A 21,959-nucleotide genomic window follows, 5' to 3' on the forward strand; every position below is an offset into this window, starting at 1 on the left:
TTGTGCGTGGACCCAAGATTGTTGTGCTAGTTACTGCTCTGTATACAATCACACTAGAGCTTTGCTGTGTGTTTTGATTGGTGCACTAGTTGCTGGTCTTTATAACATTGCACTCGTGCCTGAGGTAGGTGAACCCCTCGACTGAAGGCCCCGTTTCTGGTGTGTAAATCTTTGCACTAGTGCCCTGCATTGCATGAACCCTTCAGTTGGTGGTCAGATTATATCATTGTACTAATGCTATAGGGTGTGTACATCCTTCGATTGAAGCACCAGCTTTAGATCCTTTTTTGCTCAAGTCCCCCTTTCTCCTTGGCAGAACAGATCCCCACAGAGCCTTGTGTGGAAATGATAACTTTTTAATGCACGTTCAATCTTGTTCTCAATTGTGCTGCAGGGGGGGTCTGCTCAGATAACGTTCCCCTATGCACTGGGTGAGAGACTGTTTGGCACATTCAGAAACATCACAAAAACGAGGTAAAAAAAGACAGAGAACTGCTTACAAGAGACGGCGCAGGCAGGGCTGAGGCTGCCAGGAGGAGAGAGACTGGAGAGTACAACAGTGAGACAACATCCTGAGAGAGGCGAGAGCACTGGGGTGGAACAAGCACAGGCCTGAGACAGCAGGTCGCCACCTCACGTTGCACAATGGTCACAAGCTCGGGGAGCAGGCAGACCCATCTCTTAGGTGGGCGGCATGGATGTAAACGTCTCGGGTGGCAGAGTTGCCCCACTGGTGTCACAGTCAGATTTTAAGTGCTCGGAATCAGGTTTCACCAATCGTGCAGGACCAGGAACTATCCCTCAGCTTACAAAGAGCTTTAGATCTTTTAACCTCAAACATCAGAGCTATCCCTCAAGTTACACTGTCGCTATCAGCTCAGACCTCAATCACCACAGCTATCTGTTCAGTTATACATTTCCTACGTAAGAACGCACAGCCTCAGGCAGCAGTGCTAGCCCCCAGTTTACACACTTGATAAGGATAAGCCAAGCTGTATGCATGAGAGCAAGCCCTCTGCCCGCACTGAGCTCACATGCTCACTCACTCTAAATGCCAGGCACTGCTGCTGGTGCCAGTCCATGCCGCTGGTGATGGATGGTTTCCCAGTCTCTGTGTTGCGGCCACCACCCTAGCTCCCCCTTCCGCCCTACCCTCAAAAGCGACCAACACAAAGACACGAGTGATATGGAATTCGTGCAAAAACTGTGCGAGTCCTGGTGTGCAGAGTCAGTAGGGAGACAGCTGGTGACTGGCCGATGGCTTGGGGTCCAGGCTGAAGGGGGCAAAGTGGTGGGATAGGAATCTGTCGGGGGCTTTAGATGTTGCTCTCGTGCGAGTCGTCGCTGACAGGGGGGAGACCGCCGTTGTCGTTCAAGCGCTTGGCGCGGTAAGTCTCGTAGTGAATATTGTGAGTGACTTCCTTTAGGTCCTGCAGGTGAGTCCTGGTTGGGAAAGGGACACACGTGAAAGAGACAGCGTCAAAGCCAAAAAAATGTTTTTTTCCAGAAAATGTCAATATATTCCATAAAAGCATTCAAAAAACATTCAATTTGCAACATTGCATCAAATCAAATTATAAGAAACACGGATCTGCGTGAAATTACCGAGTTGAAAAGTCCGACCATCAAAATGCGAAAAAATTGAGAAAAAAAGGACTTTTGGTAAGGTAAGTGGTCTTATATAACACCCTACGAACAATATTGTTGGGCTTGCTGCACATGGCTCTGAAAGACAAAGGGGGTATGGCAGTATGTGCCGGATAGTGAAAAGTCCGATGCAGAAAATCTGTGCTGTTGATAGCTGCAGGTTGGAAGAACCCATTATGTGTGTGCCGATAAGAAAACTCTGTATTCTTTGGTGAGGGGCATATGTGGGTGCAAGTCAGCCATAAGGGCACCCTCCTGGTTGCGAAGCAATGGTTGAAATGTTCGTTGAAAGAAGATGGAAAGAGTAGCAGTCTGATAATTACACTAGCCGTTGGGTGTGATTAAAGGGCAAGGTTGCAGGATTTTATCGGTGAAGAGTTTGTAGGAGGTTGAGAAGGTTGGGAGGGTCTGGTGGGTTTCCTGGGTTTGATTGTGTGTGTCTTTGGGATGTTGTGGTGTGATTCAGTGTTGTGCAGCAAGGGGTCCACAAACTGACAGAGCATCCCAGGAATGGTCCAGGGGTTGCATTGCTTGAGGCATAGTAATAAAGATTCCAAACAGAATTTAAATTTGAATGTTAAAGTCAATGTTTTTAGGTATTGTTTTATGCCACAATATCACCTATTTATAGTAAGGATTGAGGAGTTGGGTATGAAATATCTTCTGGGATAAAGAAGCATGGTCCTGGAATAAAGCATCCTGGACACTTTGTGTGTTTCCTCTGTGTGGCCCCGTGATCAGTGGCTATATACTGCCTAGCTCTTGGTTAGTTGCTGTTTCTTCAAAGTAGGTTAATTGAAGGGCCATTTCTTGAGCTGTTTCCTGCATGTCAGGTGGTTCATTTCCAGGTAAAGATGATTTGGTCGGATGTTCCAGAGTGTCATTGCCAGTACAGAAGAATGATGGACCACCTTTTCGTTTTTTATTGGGCAACCCATTGTTACATAGACTTTCTTTTAATAGTGTACAATTTGGCCAACCACTTTTGGTTAATTCGACCAAATACGCATACTTGTATATGTATATGAGTATGCTTGGGTAAGGTAGGTAGGGGGTGGGAGTAGGCATGTGGTAGGCAAGTGAGGCATGGGGTGGGACGCCTGCCATAACCAAAACAATACAAACTCGTTGAATCCAGTTCTACCAAAAGTGGTCGACCAAACTGCAGACTTTCAAATGAAAGTCTTTGAAAACACACATAACCTTTCTAAGTGACGTTAAGGACTAGAACTGGTGAAGTGTTGCTGGACCTTAGTGTTCTGGAAGGAGTGTAGTGCTGGAATGTACTTCTCTGGGATAGTGGGCCACTTTCATAGTGGGAGCGATGAGCAGTCAACATACAAATGCATGAGTAAATCAATTGGCCACACTGGGAACATAGAGTTCTGGCATGTAATGTGAGGGTCGCAATATCATCTATGCGTTAGAAGGAGGAGGAGGTGACGTAGAAAGCAGGTACAACGCAGACCAGCCTTATTACAGCGCCATAAGGACGTCTATGATAGGAGGAATGATATCCCAACCTATTCTCGGGGTGTCACCACTGGCTGTCCTGAGGATTTGATCCACAAAATGACCATAGATATTGAATAAAATGGGGGAACCTAACACATCGCTATCTGCCCCCATCTTGTACAATAGAATGGCATTGCGGTCTCTCCAACAAGCCTACAGCATGCACTTGGAGATTTCACTGTCCACATATACCCCTGTGTTTTCCAGAGTTTCTGTAAATTAATGCAGTGAATGCCGATCTAAGATGCGTAAAGAACAGACAGACTGGGCCTTTCCTGCATCTGACACACTTTGATGACATGAGATATGTTTGCACACTGCTAGGTCGTGCTGCACACTATTGTAAATGCACGCAGTGTATAGTGGTGGTTCTCATTTGCCTAAAGCTGGAGCAAATTCTGACAGATTTGCCAGAGAAACCTGACAGAGAAGGGAGAAAGGGCGATTGCATGCTAGATCCACTCTAGCCCCTTGCTTGAAACTCTAGACCAACATCATAGTCCACTGCCCAGTCCTGAAAACTGAATTGAATATATTTACCAATTTAGGGCACCACAGGTCCTGGCATGCATGTTGCGATGGACATATATACTATCTGGACCAAGGCTCTTATTTGGGACTGAAAGAGATATTCTGATGATGAAGGAGTCTAGCATCCTTCTCACCCTTACACGGCCACAGCTATCAGTCATAAGCGCCCACTCTGCGTGCCCCAGCCAATCAGACTGCAGGCTGTAGCTGCCACTACACAGCCATGTTCTGAGGATTCCAACTGCTCATGCCTGGTAACTAAGGCTGGAGAGGGGGGCATTACTGACCAGTACAGCTCGCCACCACAGGTCTTATTGTATAACTGTCCATCTATGAGGAGAGTATCTCCTCTCCTAGGAGGCATAGGTAGGGTTTGGGGGGAGCCCATGTGTATTTGGTGCCCTCACGTCCCCAGAGCTTACCTGATTACGAAGTCCCGAAGCAGAGCAAATTCACAGTGTGCCAGGTTTTCCACTGAAAGAAGAAACAGGGGCATGCGTGAGAGGTTAAGTGGAATGCAGGGACCCTCGGACATCATCAGAGCAAGAGATTGCATCAGGATAGAATTGTAAAACACAATCAGTTTTCAGTATGAAAAATGTGCAAACAGCCTCTGCTGAAATTAATTCGATTTAAGTTCTTCTCGCGTATACTCATTATGAATAACCTGAACACTTGAGTACAGAGTCGGACTGGGACGAGAAATAGGCCCGGTCACTCAAAAAAAGGTGGTCCGCCCCTCGCCTCAAAAAAGTGGCCCACCCCTCGCCTCACGACGCTTGACCTCTGATGACATCACCGGAACTGATGTTATTTGACCCCACCCCAAAGCGACATCCTGGGAAGCGATGAAACACAACCTTTCACCCCTTGACAAAACAGGAAGTGGCATCAAATAGCATTGCTCCTAAGTACACTAAATTACTGTGAATCCAAGCAGACGTCCAAGGCCAAATGATATGTTATTGTATAGCACTTACGCTTAAGCTCGTTTTATAGAACAAATATGCAAACAATATCAGTCAACGTGTGTTGGTAATCATTTATCGACCTAAGAAGGATGAAAGCCTTTTTGGAGTAAAAAAAAAAGAAATAAATAAAAAAAGAAATTTCAATTTTTTTTTCTTCCAAACCGGCCCCCACTCCCAAGGGACGATTTCGGCCCGGCCACGGGTCGAACGGCCGAGCAGCCAATCCGGTCCTGCTTGAGTACATTTTACTATTTGGTGTGTCGACTAGCCCAGCTCTAGGATGTGGCCCCAGTATTGGAATTAGATAGGGGTGAGCAGGTCAGATTTGAGGGGAATTTGCATAGCTGTATGTAGCTTGAGTATTGGAATAGCAGCATGTGCGATAGGCAGGGTTGTATTGGCCCATCTGCCACGCGGCCCGTGGCGGGCGGAAATCATGTGCAGTTCCTGGGGGCGGGTTTCTGCCCACGCCTGGGCCGGTTTGAAGAAAAAAAAAGTTTGAAAAAAAACACCTGCAACGGCATAATTCATCAAAGCAAGGTAACACGTCACCTTGCTTTGATGACTGATTTGCATGCATGATGTGTGCATCATAAATTATGATGCATGCATCATTCACATGCTGCTGCAGCATGTGGCCAACTTTGCACCAGGCCTGCAGATGAACTTAATTGGTCTGCTGTTAAATCTCAGTTACCAGTTTAATGGTATCCACTACACAATAATTGCTCATTTGACTATAGCCGATATAATAGCTCAGTGGGTTGAGCGCCTGCTGCTGCGATTTGTGTGTGATCTGCAGGTTCAAATCCCAGCAAGGCCATCTCAGCCTTTCATCCTTCTGAGGTCGATAAATAAGTACCAACACAGGTTGGGTGATATTGGGTGTATATTTGTTCTATAAAAACGAGCTTAAGTGAGAGCTTAAGCTTAAGTGCTATACAATAACATATTATCATTTGGCCTTAGACATCGGTTTGCATTCACAGTAATTTCACAATATGGAGCTATACACACAGATATTAATGATACATATGGTGATCCATTCTTGTATGAAATGTATATCAGATTAGTGAAATCATAACCATATTTTTCGTCGTGTACTTAGGAACAATGCTATTTGATGCCACTTCCTGTTTTGTCAAGGTGTGAAATGTTGTGTTTCATCGCTTCCCGGGATGTCATTTTCGGGTGGGGTCAAATGACAGCACTTCCAGTGATGTAATCAGAGGTCAAGGATTATGAGGCGAGGGGTGGGCAACTTTTTTGAGGCGAGCGGTGGGCCACTTTTTCTTGGGTGTTCAGGCCTATTTCTTGTCCCAGTCCGACCCTGGCTATAACTTACAATGTAGGTACATCGGCAGAGCTGTGTGAGCATTTGCGCAGTAGCAGGGTGTGCTGCAGGTCTGGATTGAGGGCCATTGTCATAGCGGTGCATTGCGCTTCTCAGTGCAGCCACAGCGGGGAAAGCTGCAGGTGTGGAGGGAGAGGTAATATTAGAGCTCTGTGGCCGACTACACTGGAATAGTACAGATGTTATAGGTCATGATTAAGCTGCACCAGTAGAGCTGTGTGTTTGCATCTCAGGCTAGAGTGGTAGAGGGTGCTGCCGGTTAGGTTTGAGGTGCATTGGCAGAAGAATCATATGTGGGCCCCATTTTTGGGATAGCGAGGGAAAGAGGGTCTGTGGGTGGCTGCAGGCCCCTTACCTTCTATTACACCCCATGGGGTCCTTCGGCCAAGCACTCTCTTCCCGTTCACCTGGAACTCCTTGTCACTCCCCACCACGGCGAAGGGCATGCTGTCCTGCTGGAGAAAGAAGCAGGATTCATATCAGTAACAAGTGTGTGCCTCGTTTCACCCCTACTGTCGCCACCCTGTGGCGTCCCTATCTCCATTCACCCAGTAGTTACACAACATAGGCCTGAATATGCGAAATGTTCTCCCCTGAGCGCATTGCGCAGGCAGATGTGAGATCAAAAAGCCTTGCCCAAGGTTACATTGAATGCGACAGCCTTGCAAACATGACTCTGTGTTTACATCTCCTAGACAGTGGTTGAAGTGGGTGGGAACTACTGGGTGCAACATTCCGCGACTTTTACCAGCAATAAGGCATGGTATATGTTTTCCTCTGGTGTACTAGCCCTGGATGGTGGGTGAAGATCCGCTTTGTTGTGTGGCTTTTCTTTGTGCCAGAATCTGCCTTCCTTGACTACCGCAAGGCGGTGGGTCCAACGCCAGATGCATGCTCTCGCAACAAAACCAAGATTCACTTTGGACACCGTTCAAGAACGGTACTCTTCTTCACTAATGTACTTCAGCGTAGTAGCACCGGAACCCTGCAGAAACTGAAAAAAATCAATTTCATCCGTCTAGCCAGCAGTCATCGAAGCAACAGTATGTGTATTTAACAAAGTGCTGTGATCGTTTCATATCGAGGGTCCGTGGGGAAGTGTGAAGATGGAAGCGTGGAGGCGGACAGAACTCAGGGGCATGCGGAGGTCAGGGGGGCATAGTTCTACTTTTCTTTTCTACACTTTGACCATGACTTCTAGAGGTTCCTCTCAGGCCTCGGTACACCCCTGCAATTAACTTAAGGATGCAGTGACAAAACAAGATTATCCCAGAATCCCCACCAACCTGCAGAGTCCAGTCTTAAACAAAGGCCTTTTTCTTGGCACAATCATTGAGTAAAGACCACAGAGCATGTCAAATGCAGGTCCTACTGACCACTACAAAAGTGATGAGTTGCTGCTCGCCATCTGTTTATGACCTGGCATGTCTGGTGTCATTCTGTTTTTGAAGGGCCTTCCTGGCTTGGTGCAGGAAGAGCTGCAGACAGCAATGAGTGTCAATTCTTTAGACTGTGTGCTTTCCTTCTGAATCTGTTTCTGACTACTTTATCTTCAGACTGTTTCAAGGGGGTGTCTTATGTTTTCCTGCAGGAGATTTGCTTTCTATTTTCTTGGGAGTTTTAAGAGTAGTTGTCTGTGCGATGAGCATCAGCTCTGCTCCCTCACCAAATGACCCGTGGTCGCATGGGGCGGCTCGTGTGTTTGCTGGAGGAAGTTCTGCTTCCATCCATAGTTGGGGAATTTCCCATATGTCTGAGATGCTGCTACAGAAGTAATGGAAAGGTCCTCCCCTGGCTAATTAGCAGAAGCGGAGGAAGGCAAAGTGCATGGTGGCTCCAGGAAGCGAGAACTCTGAAGGGCCAGATTCTGCAGTTCACCAAGGGCTTGTTGCTAACTCCCCTCCCTGGGTGCATTGCATAAAATGACTGCGAGAAGCATGGCTGCCCAGCAAACGTTCGCCTGCAGTGCTTTTCTGAATGCCTCTTTATGGTTCTGAACATGGAATTCACTCTTAGAAATAACACACATTTTACAAAAAAGAAACCCATTAAATATGGGATTTCTTAAAAATAAACCAATTCGAAGGGATTTGCTATTTGCCGATTTTCCTCTGCTGGAAAATACTCCCGAGTTCGTTCTGTGGGAAAGTCGACATTTTGTTTCTAGTTTTTCAAGATGACTATTCGTGAAAGCAAAATAAAACGCAATCTTTCGCTTCCTCATAAAACTCACCCTGCTGTGCCCCAATGAGCACCCATTAGATGCTGCACTATGCATGCTAAGCTTTTCTTCACACGCTTTGCACGTCACCGAGGGGAATGTGCCCGGAAGGCTGTGCGAAAGACCGGATTCCCCTTTCCCCCACCTTCTCTGGGGGTGCTATGAAATGCACCTCATAAAAACCCAATAAAGAAATAAGCCCGCCCCCTGGAAATGAACTCGGCCCTGGAAAGAAATCCTTCAGTACCCAAAAGTCCTTTCTCCTGAAAGTAATGCCTTTCTAGCGGAAGGAATCACAATTCAGTAGGATAAAAAGCATTATTGGAAATGGTTAAAAAATGATTACCCTAAAGATATCTTATTTTGTATAATAAAAGATGGTAATTAATTCCTAAAAAAAATAAAGGGATATGCAGAATACGTATGGCTTACTTAATTTCTCAAAACGAAGTGTTTGCATGTCATTCAAAATAACGTTATTAAAAGTATGTCGGTGTGGATGTATTGGGGCGAGGCTTCTTACCACCAAGATTAGCAGGCAAAGGGTCCCCAATAGGTATAAATCCCCTCCCCCCGCACCCCAAGCAGGGCAAGAAGGCAGGGACGTACAGTTAGGAAGCAGGAGCAATCCTGCCCTGATGGACAGAGCTACTGCTACCCCACTGAAAGCAGGCATTCTGCACCCCCACATGCATTGCAGCAGGCGTTGCTGCATAACGAGGAACCAGCAGGCGCCAGGTGTTCTGCTGTCCCCATCGTTTGAGCTGGCACAGGAAGCGGCAGCTCTCCATTCTTTTAAGCTGATCAGCGTCAGCATCCCATTACTTGACCCTGTTGGACATCCTCATCATGCTTAGGGTTTGGTTGGGCTGCATCATTTCGTTATGTAAAACCCCAATAATATAGTCATAGTTTGCTTAGATCTCACCAGGTCATCGTCTGTCGATTTATGTTGAACTGTGCGTAGGCCGGGAGGATAGCTCAGGGGCAACGTTTGTCTTGGAAGCAATACAACGCATAATAACACTGGTTCGAATTCCGGCCTCACACTTAGAAAGTGGTCTCCGGCGTCAAGCGCCTTATAAAAGAGCGATTATAATTCTAATGATTAACCCAAGGGGAAATAATGACGCCATGAACTAGGTCAGTCCTGGCCAGTGGATAGACTGCCACCACATGCAGCGGCAACGCAGGAGTGGAACTAGCTCTGGTGTGGTCAGTGTATAGGCTGCCACTACCTTCAGGGCAGAGGTGGGTCAGTGGATGCCACTGCATGCTGGGGTGGGCGGTGACCATGAACTAACTCAGTTGTAGGTCAGTGGATTTTACAATGCCTTGTGAGGAGACAAATAGTAGGAGGGCTGTGGCATTCTCCTCAACTACATGCTGAAATATGATACGATGATATGATAGGTTATTTATAACGCGCTTAATACCTAGAGGTTTCTAAGCGCGGACCTAGGGATTGAACCTGTGTTGCTCCGTGTCGTCTTGCTTCCAAGGCGAGCACGTTGCCCCTGAGCTATCCTCCCAAGCCAAATTGTTGTGGTTGCTTTTCCAGGGGGAGAGGCAGCCCTGCTAGATCTGAGTGTAGGGCAAATTCTGTATACATTCTGCACCCCTGTATTTAGAGTTGACTTGACAGAGTGATAAAATATGGTATCACCGAACCCAACCCACATGGTATTATCCATGTGCTACTACACTGTCTACAGTATGGTAATTGGAATATGTGGTGAAACATGGGCCGTTCACTGGAAGTGCAAAAAAAGTCCAAATGTAACAGAGGAAGTGTACAGCCATCAGAGATGCAGGGTAGGCTGTCTGTCACATTTTTACATACAAGACCATCTTTACTTAAAACAAATGCACACATCGCGGAAGGCAACACATTTGTAATACTATGCTGAATTATTTCTCAAGGTTTTTTTCCTTATACGTGGGCGACACCCCGGTAAATGTCCTCCACCTTTTACCGTCCGCCACCCTACCACTCCTGGGCCAGGACGATGCCAAACAAAAACGGAACAAGGAACAAACAGAACGGAAACACACCCTCATCCAGTAGAAACTGCCACAAATACAGAACACACCCCTTCAAACATTTTAACCAACAGAACAAACATCACGAGAAGAGAAAGGTTCATGTACCTAACAATGTACCTCGCAACTTACCATGCACCACAACATCACCGACAGGGCTATGCACGTGAGAACATACTGGACCCACTCAGAAAAAGAAGAGAAACTTTCTGAAGAGAAAGGAACGAAACCAACGCCCTCACCCCGTATATCACAAAACCACAAGGACACCGCCAGTAATCCCATCAAAACATATAAAATGGAGGGGCCACCAGGGGGCGCACAGTCGATGGCTGCTTGAAGACGCTGCTCCCGCCGAAACTGGGCCGTGTTGAGGGATTGAGCCCCCCTGTGAACCTCCCAAGGGACATCTGTGGTTCTCAGTGGCGGTGAACCCCGGGGGACCCCCCGGGCGAAAGAGCGACGCCGAAAGACCCTCGGGTGCCCAAGAACGAGGCCTCGTGGCCCAACGAGAGGATCCACGAGAGGCCCCGCCCGCCTCCGGAGCTGCGTGGGGAGTCGTGGTGCGCGTTAGCCGTTGAGGCCTGCAGGCGCGCCTGACCTCTCCACCCCGCCCCAGTTACAGAGCACGCCGGCGCACCAGCGGGGACTCCACTATCGGGCCCCGCGGCACAGGAGGACGGAACCGGCGCGGAAGCCCCAGGCGGCGGCGACTCGAGCCACGGATCCGGACCCGCCAAAGGAGAGGCAGCCTGCCTGACCCGAGCTCCCGAACACCAACGGACCCTGGCGAGGGCCATCAGAGCGGTGGACAGCGGACAACAGCGGGACAAGGCTGGTGAGGAAGGTGAGAGGGACCCGCGCCCGCCCCAGAGATCGAGGTGGCCCAGGCGGGAGGAGACTTGAGCCCGCACGACCCCCTCAACTATGGGGGGCCTACAAAGGGTCGCCTGGAGCCAATTGACGGGTGAGACAACCCCAGACCCCCGAGCAATAGGACCTCTAAGGGGGGGGACCCCGAACACAGATTTCACACAGGTGGTGGCCCCTGGGCTCCTTCCCAGGGCGAGTGCCCGCCTGGAGACGAACTCTGAAGAAAACATGGCCGATACAATTTAATCAGCATGCCGTGGGCGCTGTGCCCCCCTTCCCCGGAGGCCTAGCCTGGACCTTCATCCGATCACAATTTGACACACATCGTCGCCACCCCCCATCACAGGAACAGACACCACAAGCAGTGGGAAAAGGGTGTGTAAAGAGTGTGAGGCCCCCACCAGAGGCCAGTGGGGCATGTGCCCGCTCAAAGATAGCCCCCCACGGAACAGTTTTGCCTGAAGGAGAGAGGGCAGTCTCCCAGCTGGGTCATCGCTCTTGGCCCCCGAGGACCGCCGGCTGGTGGGAGGGGAAGGGGAATCGGATGAGTTGGCGCCACACCCTCCAGTAATAACGTTACCAGGACGCCAGAAGGGAGAATAGCGAATAGCGGCCCGGAACGGACGACCAGAATGACCCAGCCCGAGACCTCGCCCCCACCCACCATTACAATGGAAAAGGGCTTTGCCTCGGTCCTGCAGGAGATCAGAGACATTTGGGCAGACATTGCCCAGAAAATGGAGAACATGGACCGTAGGGTGGACAAGGTCGTAGACAGACTGTTGCAGCTGGAGACCAATCAGTCCTCAGCAACGACCCAAGAGATGGACATGTACCTGAGATTAGCTGCTCTAGAAAAGAGAGACGAGGAGAGGGCCAGGCAAATGGACGATTTCGAAAATAGGGAACGGAGGAACAACCTCAGGATCTTTGGGGTGCCGGAGTCGGAGGGAGAAACGGAAAGAGAATTGAACCGGGTGGTGAGGGATATCATCACCCTCCTTTTCTCGAACGAGATGACGACCAAACCAACGTTTCATCGGGTCCACAGAGTGGGGGGCAGAGCTGGGGGCCCCCGTCAATTCTGGTCCGCTTTCATTACTACACCGAGAAAGCGAAGGTTCTGGAGGAGGCTAGGAAGACACGGGAGATAACTTATAACAATGCACAAGTGTCCATTTTCCAGGACCTCTCTTCATACACCCTGGCCAAACGTAGGATGTGCCGCCCTCTAACACAAATGCTAAAAGGGAAGGGGTTGCACTATAGATGGGGGCAGCCCTTCTCCCTCACGTTCGAATACGAGGGTCAACGGTCGACCCTGATTACAGAGGAGGACATAAGGGGAGCCATCCAAGAGTATGTGTCGGACCCGACCCCGCGGAGAGAACCCACAGGGTTCGCAGCGGAAGGAGCCAGAGAACACAGGCCACAAGGAGAGAGGAGAAAGAAGACGGGTCCACGGAATTTAAGAAACTGAACCCGCCGTTCCCGACGACGGACAGGGAGGACGCCGACCCCGGACACGGAGGAGCGGGCCGGTCAGGCCTGGGGTAGTCTGGTAGCTGAAACACCAATCTGGAAGTGAAATAAGGTACGGGGGGACCGGGCAAAGAACTCAGTTCACGAACACAACGTCCGGTCTGGCTCAAAGACGAGTTGACTTCCAGGACCATGGGGTCCAAGGACGTAAGGGGCCTTCCAAAACAGCAAGTATGTCGGCTACCTGGGGGAGAGCGGCTTGGGGGGGGTGGGGGGATTAAGGGGGGGGCTCAAGGAAGAGTGATTTCCGACATTAGCCCAGCCGGAGGCGGTAGGCTGGTGGTCCGGCCGATTACCAGCAATGGTGGAACTATTTGGCTGGACGCCGGGGTCGGGGGTGGGGGTTGAAGGAATAGTTAGGGTTGTTCAGTTCGGAGGGGGGACCAGGGGGCAGTTGGGGACAGGTTTGAGGCCCACCTGGGGGGCGGGGGGAGGGGGCAAAGGTGATCAGGACATAACACAGAAGGAGCTGAAAAGGAAAAGAGCCATGAGTCAGCTATCCAGTAAGATGTTGATCCGAGACAATGGCTGAGGATCTGCCTGCCCTGGGCGTGGCTTCCCTTAATGTGCGGGGGTTGAACACCCCAACCAGGAGATCCTTAGTATGCAGGGAATTCAGGAGGGCAAAGCTTGACCTGCTCTTTCTTCAGGAAACACACTGGGCTCGGGGGTAGGAACCAAAACTGCGAGGAGGCGGGATCGGGGAGGTCCTCAGCGCATCCCACAGAACCAAGAAAAGGGGGGTAGCCATATTGCTAGCAAGGTATGTTGGCTTTGAAGTGGAAACCACGGTGAAGGACCCAGAAGGCTGATATCTGTTGGCAAGGGGCTCTTTGCAGGGCTCCCCTCTGACTCTGGCAGTTGTGTACGGCCCCAAATGAAGCCAGGCGCAATTCTGGGAGGGAGTGAAGGACAGATTGAAATTGCTTGTTCACGGGATGTTGGTGGTGGGGGGGGGGGGATTTTAATATGGTCCTAGACCCAATCGCGGATAGAAAACGCTTGGGGCCCCAGCCCACTAGGGCTGCAGATGAAACCATGGCCCGTACCTTCCAGAGGGTCAACGCGGAGCTGGGCCTGGTGGACACCATTCCGACTCCCAGGACGGGGCTCCCCTCCTTCACTTACTACTTAGCAATCCACACATCATACTCCCGTATAGACTACATCCTGGTAGATGAACCCCTTCTTCCACATGTTTCTGGCCACAGGGTTGACCCGGTCCCTTGGTCTGACCACGACTTGGTCCGTACCACCATAGTGGGGGGATGGCGGAGTGGCAGTAGAGGGCGATGGAAATGTAATGACTCCCTGTTGAAGGACGAAGTTCTGGCACAGGAAGTGCAGGACGCCATCTGAGAGTATTTTGAGCTGAACGACAATGGCGAGGTGGGCACACACGTGCTGTGGGACGCCTTTAAGGCGACCTTACGTGGTGTTCTCATTAGAATGGGAGCCCAGAAAAAGAGGGAAAGGGAGGCCCAGGAAAAGTCCCTGAGGGAAAAGATAACCCATCTTCAGCCAGGTGGCCTCCCGGAGGTACCCCTGGAAAGGGAACAGATGGCCTCCCTAGAAAACTATAAACTCCAGTTGAAAGACCTCCAGCTACATAAGACTCAGCGGAGCCTCCAACTAGTGAAACAAAAGTATTATGAGAAGGGAGACAGAGCTGACAAAATCCTGGCCTGGAAACTTAGAGAGATTCAGAGGAACAGAACGGTGAAGGCAGTGAAGAATGAACAGGGATCATTAGATCACGACACCCGAACATTGGAGCGGCCTTTTGCCGTTACTATGAAAAGTTATACTCGTCTGAATACGACGGGGATGACACTCAGATTGAGGATTTCCTGGATTCCATCCAGATCCCGTCCTTGACAGGCGAAATGGCGGAGGGTCTAGAGGGCCGGTTGACGGAAGAGGAGGTAGAGCATGCGATCAGTGGGATGAAGGTGGGAACGTCCCCGGGGGAAGACGGCTTCTCAGTATACTTCTATAAGAGGTTTCGGGCTATCCTAGCCCCACATCTGGTGAGGGTGTTTAACGAGGTGTTAGAGGGGGGCTCTCTGCCGGATACCATGATGAGGGCCAGAATAGTGGTACTGTCCAAAGAGGGCAAAGACCCCACCGAATGTTCCTCATATCGCCCGATTTCCCTTCTCAATATAGATGTTAAGATTCTGGCCAAGGTGATAGGTAAACGGATGGAGGGGATAATGCCCAAGCTGGTTCACGGGGATCAAGTGGGGTTCATAGTGGGCAGGCAAGGCTCTGATAACATCAGGAAGACGATAGACCTAATCCACCATGCCCAAGAATCAGACCTCGAAGCAAGCCTGCTCTCTCTGGACTCCGGGAAAGCTTTTGACAGGGTAGAGTGGAGGTACATGCAACTCCTCCTCCGTCGAATGGGCTTCGGGGCTCACATCAGGAACTGGGTTTCCGCCCTATACGGAGCCCCAACGGCGAGAGTACAGGTGAATGGACAACTTTCCGATTCATTCCCTCTCACGCGGGGGACGCGACAGGGATGCCCACTCTCCCCTTTAATATATGTCCTGGTGATGGAGCCCCTGGCCATAGCGGTCCGAGCCCACCCCAACATTAAAGGGATTAAAAGAGGAGAGGTGGAGTTCAAGCTCTCCCTGTTTGCTGACAATATTCTAGCATACCTGGTGGAGCCCAGCTCCTCGCTCCCCCCCCCTGTCCCTGATGACGACCTTTGGGCAATTCTCGGGGCTAAAAATAAATGCATCTAAATCAGTGTTACTCCCTATGAGGGTCCAGCACCCGGGGCTGGACCACCGGGATAGGTGTGCGGGGATTGTGGTGGGGAGGGACTCCATTAGAGATCTCTCAAAATTGGCCTCGGCGAATTATGGGCCCATTATGGCGGAGATTACATCGGATTTGAGGAGGTGGGGTGGTGTGATCCTATCCTTGTATGGGCGCATGACGGCGATGAAGATGAACATCCTGCCGAGACTGCTGTATCTTTTTACGGCACTCCCAACGGGGGTCCCCGACCAGATGTTTCGAGACCTACAGAAGGCAGTCCGAGGGTTTCTATGGCAAGGGCGGAACCCGAGGATAGGGAAGGCCATTCTAACGTTACCTAGGGAGGAGGGTGGTTTCGGGCTGCCGGACTTCCTTCTCTACCACCGGGCCGCCCAGCTACGGGTCCTGTTGGAGCATATGAAGGAGGGGATGGGCACCTATTGGTCTTATCTAGAGTACATGGATGCACACTCCCTGAAAGTACGCGACCTTCTGTGGTTGCCGCGTAAACACATCCCAAACAGACTACAGACCCACCCAACCCTGGGAATACTTTGGTCGATCTGGAAGGAAGGACCCACAACCGCACACCTTACTTCATGGCCCTCCCCGATGTCCTCGCTCTGGGGCCACCCGCTCAAACTAGGCAGCAGGGGATTCAGGAATGCCCAGTCCTGGTCGGATGGGGGGTTGGAATGTGCGGGGCAACTGTTCAAGGAGGCCGAGTTCCTCGAATACGAGGAGCTGAGAGATGCTCTTGGGCGGGGTTCTCTTTCAATTTTTGAATATTTGCGCCTGAAGGGCATCCTTTGTGACCAGACATGTGGCCTGAACCTGTGGAGACAGTGGACCCCCTTTGAAAAGTTACTGGACACGGCCACAACAAGGAAGGGGGTAGTATCCAAAATGTACCAAATATTGAACACTGTTAACTTGGAAGGGAGGAGAGGGTTTCGTGGGTTCTGGAATGACTTGGCAGGAGAGGCTCTATCAGAGGACGCATGGTCCAGGGTATTTAAAATAGCATTCCATTGGAACCTATTTACGTCGGACATGGAGCACAACTTTAAGATCTTACAGGGATGGCATAGAGACCCATTGAAATTATCCAAGATGTTCTCGGGGGTGTCCCCCAGATGCCCAAGAGGATGTGGCCAAGTGGGGACGAGGGGTCACATGTGGTGGTTCTGCCCTAAGGTACAGGGGTTCTGGGAAAAGGTACGGGGGTGGATGGCGGAGGTCACCGAGGAACTACTCCCACACAATCCGTTGACAATGTTGTTGGGCCTCCCACCGGATGAGGCGTAAAATATATAGGTACCCAAGAATGTGGGAGACTATGTTGCGAGCAGGAAGAGTGGCCCTAGCGCAAAGGTGGAAGAGCCCGGAGACCCCCTCTAAGGAAGACTGGCTAAAAAAACGTAAGAACATGTTTCTCATGGACAAACTGACGGCCATGGTAAATAACGAATCGAGCGCCTTCCAGGCAAATTGGTATGGGGTTTACCAGGCATGGGGGTGGGATGCTCACTGACATTATGTAGACAACCTTGGGCGCGAGGGCGATGGAGCCCAGAGAGTACCACTCAAGGACAATGGTGTAATCCACGGCCCGGGAGACAGCAGATCCGTCTAAGCCAGCATTTACGTGAACGCATAGCATAGCTCCAAGGCACTGAACTATGAGTACTGATGACAATTCCTGCGTTTGGATTTTCGATGGGATACTGATCTGGGGGAGGGGCGGAGTTGGGGAGGGGCGAGAAGGGGGCAGGAGGGGAGGGAGACCCCGGGGGTTTGATGATGATGCTAAATGTGATATTCATATTGCTCCCGGTGTTGTCATTGTTTCTTTCTCTGAAAAATTGCCAATAAAACCAAAGTTTAAAAAAAAAACTAAACATATAACATGAAGAAGCTGAATAAATCAGCAACCCAACAACCAATTTAACAGACTGTTTCAATGATTAAGTGGACCCCACAGAGTACCTATCAATCTGTGACAGTAACACAGAAGCACCCCAATAGAACAACCGCAAGACAAAACAAATATTAAAAAATAAATAAACCAAACCACATAGAAAGGATCCACTGCAACCTGATCAATACAAGATCAACGTCTAAACATGCCACCGAGATTTACGACCTCCTGTGCGACAGAGGTATCAACATCCTATTCATAACAGAAACATGGCTAGACAACAATTACAAAATCACACTCCATAACTGCCTCCCTGAAAACTTCAAGTGCTCACAAGCAAACAGGAAAAACAAGACTGGAGGAGGACTTCCAATAGCATACAAGGAGCACCTGGAAATTAAAACAGATGAACCACTAAGCATCAAAATCTGCAAATTCCTAATCCTTAACCCGACTCCAAACCCCAAAACAAACCTCATATACGTCCTGGTTTACAGACCACCAACATACAATGCAATCTTCGTGGACACCTTCGCAGAACCCATTACCAACCCAGCCATCGAGCACGACCACCTGATAATCCTCGGGGTCGTCAACATCTGGTTTGTAGAAGAAACCGCTAACTCTCAAAAATCACTTGCCAAACAACTGAAGACCATGAAACTACATCAGTTAGTCAAAGGAGCTACGCACATGGCAGGACATACACTGGACGCAATCTTCATCAACAAATGCCTCATCACCACAACGCCACCAATACAGATCCTCTGGACCGACCACCTCATCATTCTATTTGTGATCATGCTGCCCACGAAAGCAGCCAAACAACCTGACAAACTGCTGACTATCATGAAAAGAAACTGGAGGACCATCAAAGCTAGCAACCTAGTAGAAAAACTAAAATTCAACAAACCACCAACCACGGACCTAAACTAAGATGACCTTGACAGTAAAACAGAACTACTTCGTAAATGGATCACCGGAACATTCAACAATCTCTCCAAGGAAAAACCTTTCACCCCATCGCGCAAGAGAGCAACGGTAAAATGGTTTACCCCGCTACTCAGCGCCATTAAAAGAAAAACAATAAACTTAAACTAGAGTGGAAGAAAAAATACCACCAGGCAAAAAAAAAACACAATACCAATGACACATCCATTCATACAAAAAGGAAATCCATAAGGCCAAAAATGAATACTACGACAACCTAATCACCAAAACCACAGACACCCAAAAAGAACTGTTTAATATAATAAACGAAATGAGAAACCCCTCTGCCTGCAACAACACACCAGTACCCACACTGAAACTATGGAACGACCTTGCAGACCACTTCAAAAACAAAATCAGCACCATCCACCAAATCATACAAACAGACCGACCAATCAAAACACACAACCCACCCTACCAACTGAGGATCGTCAAAACAAACTCAAAGATTTCTCCCAAATATAAGCAGAGACATTTGTCAAGCTAGTAAGAAATAGCAACAAAGCAGGCTCCCTGTGGACCCCTGCCCTTCAGACATATACAAGTCAATCCCCACACAAGGCACACCTATTAAACACTACAGAAACCTCCTCAACATATCACTTTAAACAGGGAAACTACCACGATCATTCAAATCGGCATACATCAAACCACTCCTCAAGGTCACAGCAGGCAACGTGGAAGCCCTCTCCAACTACAGACCCATCTCAAACAACCCCTACCCAGCGAAACTACTTGAAACCCACATCTATAGAATACTACAAGAACACATAGAAAAATACAGACTACTGGACCAGGCACAAGTCGGCTTCAGACCTATGAGAGGAACAGAAACGGCACTCCTCCAAATCGAGGATGATCTAAAGACTAATGCAGACTCAGACACAAGTGCAAGCTCTGATAGTTCTGGATCTCACCGCATCATTCGACACAGTCAACCATGACATCCTCATCAAGAGATTGGAAGAAATAGGAATCACTGACCTAGCTCTACTCTGCATTAAATCATTCCTAACCGACAGAACAGAAACCGTCTAGATTAAACCTTTTAAATCCATGCCAAGGGAAACCACCTGTGGAGTACCACAATGATCCCCCTTATCTCCAATGCTCTCCAACATCTACCTGACTACACTAATCAAGCTCACTAAAAGACACGGCTTCACATGCTACAACTACACGGATGACACACAGATCACCTACAAAATACAAGACAGACATGAAGAAAACACAACACTGGAAGACTCTCTACAAGAGCTCTACAGTTGGATGAACAGAACCAGCCTCAAACTCAAACGAGGCAAAACAGAGATAATGATTGTATCCAAAAACAGGGAAAACAACCACAACATCCCATGGCTGTCAGAACTAGGAACAGCACTGACACCGTCAAACACAGTAAAAAACCTTGGAATCCTGATGGACAACGAATTAACACTAGAACCACAAGTAAATGCAATAATCAAGAAATGTCTCTTCCTCCTGTAAAAAGGATTCTACCGTTCATCGCCTTCAACGATAAAACACTCAATGTCATCTCCCTCATCATGTCCAGAATAGACTACTCCAACAGCCTATACCTAGGAATGTCAGAATGCCTACTAAAGAAACTTCAACGTATCCAAAACACAGCGGCCAAACTCCTGCTCAGACTACCACGAAGAGAACGCATCACCCCAGTGCTGAAAATGCAACACTGGCTACCGATAAAACAACGAATAAGGTTCAAAACAATGTGCATAACGCACAGAGCAATCCACGGCCAAGCAGCAGAGTTTATAAAAAAGAAAATAACCATCTACCTTCCAGCCAGACCACTCAGATCAGCTGACGACATTCGACTAGAACCAAAACCATAAAACAAAAGAAAATTCGGAGGGTTGTCTTTCTCTCACCTGACAGCAAAAACCTTGAATTGCCTCCCAAAAAAGAGACCACCTGAAATTCAGAAAACTACCTAAAACTTGGCTCTTCACATCAGAATCAGAAGGGAATGACTAAGAAAACAAAGACCGGCTAGGAAACAGATGGGGGACACTAGCCAATAGAGGCAACCAAGGGGCCCCAGGGCACACAACCCCGATAGGTAGTGACCCCCCCACAAGAAACCCAGGGAGGGGAACCAAAACCCATCACCGAACCATCCCTAGCCGCAGGGCAGGGGGAAACTGACTCAACCGCTCATGCCCACACACCGCTAGAAATCCACAGAGGAAAGACAACTCCCTGCTAAGTAATTTCCAACACACGGGATGGTTAGAGATGATGAGCACAGAAGTCCAAAGCAAGAAGGTAAGAAAGACCCACTAACCCAACTCTAAAACTTCAATTTTCCGCATACACGTATCCAACGCAAAAACACACAAACAACATCTCTGCACAGCAACCCGCAAGCACTTCACCACAATGCAACAACACATAACTATACAACACAGCACGTGGGAATTGCACAGACCCGAAAATCGCACCTAAGCTCAGCGAACGGTGAAAACCGAACTGAAGCATCCAACAGAACATCACAACTCTCACTCTATTCCTGCTACAACCTACTAACCCCCACACCCACCACCCCCTTCACATCCTCCTTTCAGATCCGCCAGAGCGCCAGGGGACCACTCTGGTGGTGATAGTGCGCTGTACAAATAACACTCCTATGTTCCTTTATCCAGGCCAAATTCCAAATTAAAGTAAGGTGATCCAACTGAATCCAGTGGTGCCCAGACGTGCTCTCGTTCTAGGGGGTCAAAGCTCATTGTCCTAGACACTTACTAACCCCTTACTCCTTCCCCTGAGCCCTCACCTCCTCCCACTTCAAATTGCCTTTTGCCGAAGGAGCAACATCCTCTGTGACGTTATTTTGCTCGCCACCAAAGACAGAGAAATGCAGCTAGTCCTCGCCCAGCCTTCCTTTCTTCTTCTCTTCCATTGAAATTACTTGAAAATACTAACACTGGGCCCATTCACTTCAAAGGCTGTTTTAAAAGCCTTGCAGAAATCAAATGTAATATTTTCTTCATAGTAATGAGAACATTTCAGAAATGATATGATATGATATGATATGGTATTTGTAACGCGCCTATACACAAGTGTTTCAAGGCGCGACGAGGCAGGGAGGGAGGGAAACAAGGGGAAGACAGACAAACGATCCTACTAGGCCAAGTGTCATTCAGATCGCGCAAGTGCAGAGGTAAGGGGAAAAGGAGAAAGTGCTGGGGGGGGGACGTGGGGGGGGAAAGTGCAGTACAAGGTAAGTAGCGTAAAAAAATAATAAATAATAAATAATAAATAAAAGGGCCAGCTGGTGGCAGGTGCGAGGTAAGTGCAGAGCAAGTGCTGGGAGGGGGGCTGTAGGGATACAGTGACAGTCCCACAGTGCAGGGGGAGCCAGGGAGGCAGTGCAAGTGGAGAGTGGCTGGGCCCTGACCGAGGTCGCTGAGAGTGGCCCAGATGCAGGTTTAGTGCAGAAATTCAGTGGGGAGTTAAGCAGGTTTAGCAGGGGAGAGGGAGAGAGAAGGCAGAAGCGAAGAGGAAGGTTTTGAGGTGCTTCCGGAACCGGAGATGGTTCTCCTCAAG

The 21,959-nt window shown here is 49.1% G+C and overlaps 1 protein-coding gene across 2 annotated transcripts in view; it reads right to left on the reverse strand.

Moving 5' to 3' along the window:
- Positions 1 to 335: 335 nt before the first annotated feature.
- The window catches only part of SEPTIN3 (septin 3), a 133,205-nt gene continuing 111,581 nt past the window's right edge, over positions 336 to 21,959 (reverse strand). Inside the window, exons 8-10 of one of the 2 annotated variants that reach the window (XM_069654393.1) lie at positions 6,374 to 6,470; positions 4,116 to 4,167; positions 336 to 1,443 (exon numbers count right to left, since the gene is read on the reverse strand). In XM_069654393.1, the coding sequence (XP_069510494.1) occupies positions 1,317 to 1,443; positions 4,116 to 4,167; positions 6,374 to 6,470 (276 nt within the window). In that variant the 3' untranslated portion in view covers positions 336 to 1,316. Of the gene's footprint in view, positions 1,444 to 4,115; positions 4,168 to 6,373; positions 6,474 to 21,959 lie in introns of both variants that reach the window. The other variant, XM_069654392.1, reaches the window with a different exon arrangement.

The sequence above is a fragment of the Ambystoma mexicanum genome, chromosome 3q (genome assembly GCF_040938575.1).
Source record: "Ambystoma mexicanum isolate Mex_15411 chromosome 3q, UKY_AmexF1_1, whole genome shotgun sequence".
Taxonomy (NCBI): domain Eukaryota; kingdom Metazoa; phylum Chordata; class Amphibia; order Caudata; family Ambystomatidae; genus Ambystoma; species Ambystoma mexicanum.